Source organism: Oncorhynchus mykiss, chromosome 9 (genome assembly GCF_013265735.2).
Source record: "Oncorhynchus mykiss isolate Arlee chromosome 9, USDA_OmykA_1.1, whole genome shotgun sequence".
NCBI classification, from domain to species: domain Eukaryota; kingdom Metazoa; phylum Chordata; class Actinopteri; order Salmoniformes; family Salmonidae; genus Oncorhynchus; species Oncorhynchus mykiss.
Genome location: NC_048573.1, coordinates 45,113,195 through 45,119,432, shown reverse-complemented (window position 1 = coordinate 45,119,432; position 6,238 = coordinate 45,113,195). Strand labels below are relative to the sequence as shown.

The 6,238-nt window shown below is 42.7% G+C and overlaps 1 protein-coding gene across 3 annotated transcripts in view; it reads right to left on the bottom strand.

Moving 5' to 3' along the window:
• Positions 1-246: 246 nt before the first annotated feature.
• The window catches only part of LOC110532183 (potassium voltage-gated channel subfamily KQT member 2-like), a 42,623-nt gene continuing 36,631 nt past the window's right edge, over positions 247-6,238 (bottom strand). For all 3 annotated transcript variants that reach the window (XM_021615863.2, XM_036988122.1, XM_021615865.2), the window contains 2 exons: positions 2,915-3,032; positions 247-2,405 (listed from right to left, as the gene is read on the bottom strand). In XM_021615863.2, the coding sequence (XP_021471538.1) occupies positions 1,554-2,405; positions 2,915-3,032 (970 nt within the window). In that variant the 3' untranslated portion in view covers positions 247-1,553. The remainder of the gene's footprint in view (positions 2,406-2,914; positions 3,033-6,238) is intronic.

Here is a 6,238-nt window from a genome sequence, read left to right as displayed (position 1 = left end):
CCAGATACTCAACTAGTCTAAAGAAGCCCAGTTTTATTGCCTCTAATCAGGACAACAGTTTTCAGCTTTGCAAAAGGGTTTTCTAATGATCAACTAGCCTTTTAAAATTATAAACATGGATTAGCTAACACAACCATTGGAACACAGGTGTGATGGTTGCTGATAATGGCCCTCTGTACACCTATGTAGATATTCCATTAAAATACAAAAAATCTGCCGTTTCCAGCTACAACAGTCATTTACACCATTAACAAAGTCTACACTGTATTTCTGATCAATTTGATGTTATTTTAAATGGACAAAAAAAGTGCTTTTCTTTCAAAAACAAGGACATTTCTAAGTGACCCCAAAATTTTGAACGGCAGTGTATATATTTAAGTTGAAGTCAATCATGCAATGTTGCTTGGTTTTATTTTCCTGTTCTGCCCACTTTCTGTCGATCATCTGTGGAATGGTTGAGGAAATGGTTGAGGAATGTAATTTAGTTTGGTTCCTACTTGCCACAGTCATACACATCCTATCTAAAGCAACTATTCTGTTGTACATGCCATGCAGTTCATTTATTATTATGTTCGTGCAGTTTTTTTTTTAAATTAAGAAATTGACTTGACATATTTTACAGACACCACCAGTAAGATATTATTGATGAAAACTCAAAAGTAGAAAGCCTACCTACTAGCTTGTGTCTCAGTTCTACAACTCCTCCTCTTAAAAATCATGTCATGTGAATCTTGTCATCTCGCTCTGTCATCGTGCGGTTAAATAAGAGTGTAGAACTGTACGTTGTGTATTACTCTGCAGAACTCATTTAAGGCATGCGTTTCCAGGAGTCAGTACAGTGTTTAATAAGACCATACGCTTAAGAAGGGTTGTGCAGCGGCATCTACAGTATTCTCTATTTGTTTGCGATAATGTTTTCTACCAAGGACAACAGTACATAAACCACAGCACACAACCCATCAGCACATTACAGTTTGGCTTTTAGAATTATACTGAATTTGCCGCAAAAATTCATGATTAAATCATATACTAATGCCACTGATTTAACTGAGCGCCATATTCAGAATGAAAACTATTAGCAACAATTCAATTCTAATAAAATGTCATACTGGAATAAAACCAACAAGGCAGTGATCATTTTCGAAGGCTCAGCATAACCTAAACATACAGTAGGTGACTTGTACTGTAGGTATAGCCGACTGATGGGCTACTGTACTGACATATCTTCCAATATCCCCCCACATTTTTTGGTCCAGAGAAATCACTGAGTGTTCAGAAAGCGCAGTAGATATTAATCTTTTAACTTAAAATCGGCTTCAGTTCACATGAAAAGCATCAACTCAAGCATTTGGGTGATTGGACACCCTATCTAAAACAACTCTGAATACCTCAATGGTCATACACATACAATCACACAAGACAGATTCAATTGGGCCATTTTTTGTTTGTGAAAGTTTCAGTGACAAGCGTTAACATATGCAATCTTCTTGATCCTCCCCTCATATCTCAATCCATCCCAGCTCATACTAGGGGCCAGTTATTCTGATCCTAGCCTACTTGAGAGGTGGCCAGATTCTGTCTCCATACCCCCCTGCCCCTTCACCGCTGAAGGAGAGGGGCGAGGGGCCGCCAGGGGTGTACAGGTCAGAGTCTGTGTCTGATTCACCCTCAGCAATGAAGGGTCTAACCCTGGCGCAGAGAGATGCCCCTGTTTCTGCAGCCACCCCATTGAAGAACGACGCCCCAAAGAAGTCCTCCTTGGCCTGGGAGATGCTGAACCCACTGAAGGAGCGCTCCAGCTCCTCGTGGTCCACTGATGGGATGGACAGGGACGTGTCACTCTCCGCGGTGGGCAGCGGGGCCACGTCTGGCTGACGCCTCTGCCTCCTGTTGCGCTTCCTGCCCTGGGAGGAGCCCTCCCGGCTACTGCTCCCTCCTGCCCCGGAGGATGAGCGCTCGTGGATGGGTGGGGGAGGGGGTGGCAGGCGGAACAGAGAGGGGGAGTGCTCTCCGCTGCCCCCCCCTATAGGTGAGGGGCTGTTGGCCACACTGCTGTTCCAGGCGGGCTGGCTGAGAGGGTGCTGCAGCTGGTGCTCCCAGGAGGTGCAGGGGCGGCTGCGGCTGCCGGAGGGCGTGCCCAAAGACCTGGGCTCTGGGGAGCACTTCTTCCTCTCCACGGAGCGGAGGACCTCGGCAGCGGAGCAGCTCTTCTCCTTCTTCTCCTCCTCTTTCACCGTCTTTTCCTCCTCCTGCTTCTCCTCCTTGCAATCCTCGGGGCTAATGTAAGGGGGTGCAGGGTAGGCTTCCTTTGAGTTGAAATAGGCCTCTGTCTCAGAGCGCGGGATGCCCATGCGCTGTACGTACACGTTGACCAGGAAATCCAGCTTTCTGTCCATGGAGCCCACCTGCAGGAAGAGAGAGAGTCCCATATAATCTCTGCATGTGTAGTGTAGCACGGCACTGCCCATAGACACTGATCTTAGGTCAGTTGGGCCTTTCACACCCAAACGGTTTGGGTTAGGATTTGGGGAGGGTAATCAGATTACAAACCACAAAGATGAACGGCTAAAAGCAATGGGTTAGAATCACCTGCTTTGGGGAGGGGAGGGTAATCTGATCCTAGATCTTAGATCAGATTACACACCACAGAGATGAATGGCTAAAAACAGCAGGTTAGAATCACCTGCTGGTTGTCGACAAACTGTGGCGATTCAACATGTTGCATTGTCAGGAAAATGAACAGAAAATGATGGCCGATGTTCTGGTCAGAGGCGACAGGTGTCAGAACGGCCACCCCCCTGCTTCTAACTGTTCGTTGACACGGTGTGTTTCGTCTCTAAGGGCATTTCTACCAAGAGCCGGGACTGTTTAGGACAGAGAGGCTGAGATAAGGTCAGAGGAACACATGGCTTACCCGTTTCTCCACTTTCATCATACGTCCCATCATGCTGGGGTCCACCTCCTCTTTCTCCCCGTCACCGCCACCTTTGGCACCTTTATCTGGAGGACCTTTACCAACAATCTGGTCCACTCTGGCATTTAGAGAAAGCGATATCGAGGATAAAGCTATTGCTTTGATTCAGAGAGTCAAAGAGATGTGTTTTTAGCAAAAGGAAACATTATAGAGTAGACTAACTTCACAATTTAAATTACGTCTCCCCCTCTGGATTAGTGAAGCAGGTGTATAAAATTAGAAAGGTAAGACAAAACTAGAATCATGTCGGTGAAGTTAGAGATTGGTCTTTTTAGAGTGCATATGGAATTGGTGCTGTAGAATGATCATGTTCTTTGACGCTGAAAATGGTGAGTTCCAGGCCTCAACAATATTGATGGGAAAAAACGACAACTATGAAAATGAGGAGACAACGTGGCATGCTTCACTATGTTTCAGGCTTCATTTCCACAGCTTCCTAACAGGGGAGCTCTCCCTCTTTCTCCGATACAAAAGCAGCCGTGTCAAACCCCTGTTGTGTAAGGCTACATGACTCAGCCCATTGCCTGTGCGTGTGTGCTATTGGCCTTTTCTTCAGAAAGAATGAGACACTGATTTCCAATGGAAATAACTTATTGAAGGCTATGAAATGAGCAATTCAGCGACCATTTTAAACTTTTGAAAATGCCCTGCTGATTCACTTCTTAATGACATTCAGAATGAAAAGATCTATATAACTGTATTGCTATCACATGAACACTATTGAAGCATCCAGGTATAATGCTTTATAACTTGTTTAAAGCATGTTCAAGCCTTTGATAATGTCTTATATCAAGGTTTGTAATATGTTATGTCTCTTTATGGATAAATACTTAAACTGTCTCAAACAGGCTCTCATTTAGTCCGTATCATTATGAGATGAATACAGTAAGAGATTATAAAGGGTAGGGTCATACTTGCTCATGACAAGTCGTACAATACATTGTAATGGCATCATAATGCATTTTGCCCAGATGCTTTAAGTAAAGTATTACCACTATCACTATAAACTATGAGCAACATTTCCCCCACAACAATATCCACAAACGTTACAAAAGAAGAGCGTGAGGGATTGCTCAATCTACTACTTCTGTTTTTTTTTGTGTCTTACTAGACTGCAAATCCACTCAGATGTCGACTGTCTAAATACATGGTTCGGTCTATCGGGCTTTAGTTGGAGTGATACAATGAGCTGTCAAGTAGCCGGAGTTACAAAAGGGTTGTTATTCATCTAAATAAATACATTTGATGGCACTTTACTAGAGCCCCAATTGACGTAAAGACGTGTAGCAGAGTGACCTAATACCGGTCATAACAGGACATGATAACCTACTACTCAATTATGGCACAATTTAGTGCCATATCTGTCATTGTTACAAATTAGGACAGGCATTTTATCATTCTTGTGGCTAATGCACATTATGCAGCCTTTATGTCAGCATGACATAAGAATTTCCTTACGTTCTACAGTCATTTGCGTATAGGAAAAGTGCAGTCTAGTGACTTAACCTAGGACCTTCTGTAGACTTCTTATGGCGAGGAGGAGATTGGCCAGGAGGCCACACAATCATATCTACACTGGCAAGGCACATAGAGAAGATGTGAGCGCAACGCAAAATGAAGCAACACATGGGAATCTGACCAAATACATGGACAAATAAGTCAAAATATATTAGCTTCTCAAACACTTTGCAGCTACCATGGTTATTTATGTCAAACATAGATCTAACATTTGTTACTTTCTCACAGCTGTGTGACTGGGTTGTCGAGAGAAATAAAGAACCACGTTAGCTATGAAATATTGGTTGTTGTTTTAACAGAAATTTACACAGGCCCTACAGTTTCATTGTTGGAATAGATGATACATGTCCAACACATATGTACAGCTAATGAAAACAAACGTGGTAGTTATTTGAGGGAGAAACATATATGAAATCGACATTTCCCTTGACTTGTTAAATACTGTTCAAATGAATTAAGTTGTTTCAAGCTATGAAACATCACATAAATGTGTCTGTCATCGGGATACGTGCCAGAAGAAGGCATAGCACACATAGGGGTGGATGTTAGTTTAGTGATCATCACAACATGCATGTGTCCAGTGACACAACAAATATACAGTGACAAAACCGTGTCAAATCTATGCTCTACATTTCTATCTGCAATAGTCCACCAGACTGAATAAGCCTGGACAATTAAGGCAGGGCTATTCAATTACGGTCCAAGAAGGGCAAAACATTTCTGGTTTCCCTTTTCAGAGTGGATGCGTTGCAACATTTTCTGGATGCCTCTTTTACGATAGAAGCTTCTGCGCATGTGCAGGATTTGTACGGCTGCCTAGAGGATACACTGCCGAATTTCAATGCTGAATTGAGAATGGTGCTTGTTCAATTAAGTTAGATCAAAGCAGAATCCATGTCTGCATGATCACAAAATTATTCATTCATGTTCGACATAACAGAACTGAATATAATCGCATAATGAGACGAAAAACACCACCTCATTTCTTGTGAGATTTTAGGATGATTCTTTTTCAAACATTTTGCGCAGCATGCCCCACTAGGCAATATACAGTATGTGCTTGGATTAAACACAGGTAGGCTACAGTTTGTTAAATTATTTCACTGTACATAATACAAAAACACTGGAGCTTAGGCCTGTATCATTCAAGAAAAATACCAAAATGCATATTCCCATGAAATTGACTGAGATCAAAGGGTTGGCATGCAGAAGCTGCATGGACATTTCACTGGTAAACCTGGAAGAATTATCATTCACAATTGACGGTGAGTAAAATGGAAAATATAAAGTGATGGGGAGGGTGAACACACACAATTGTGCGTAAAGTAGAGGTAAAGAAACATATGCGCAGAACATAATGGGTGGGGGGGGGGGGGCGGAACGGGGCGGTTACCTTTGGTAGCGTAGCCTTCCATTTTTTCCTTCTAATCAAGGACTAATTCAGACCTGGGACACGAGGTACGTAATGTCTCAGGCCAATCAATGACAAATATGTATGTCTCAGGCCAATCAATGACAAATATGTATCATTTAACTACCAGGCTAGAAATACTCCTGGCAGAACTTTGGCACTCCAGGACTGGTAATTGAATTGCCGAGGTGAAGAGTGGCAGCTGTCAATGTGTGTCTACTGATGAAAAACCTGGTGGGTCTGTCGATGTTTGAGGTTCTAATAGTAGAATACTTTTTTCTTCTACATAGTAGAAATAGTATTTTAGTTTACTTTCTAATACTTTGAGTTTTTAT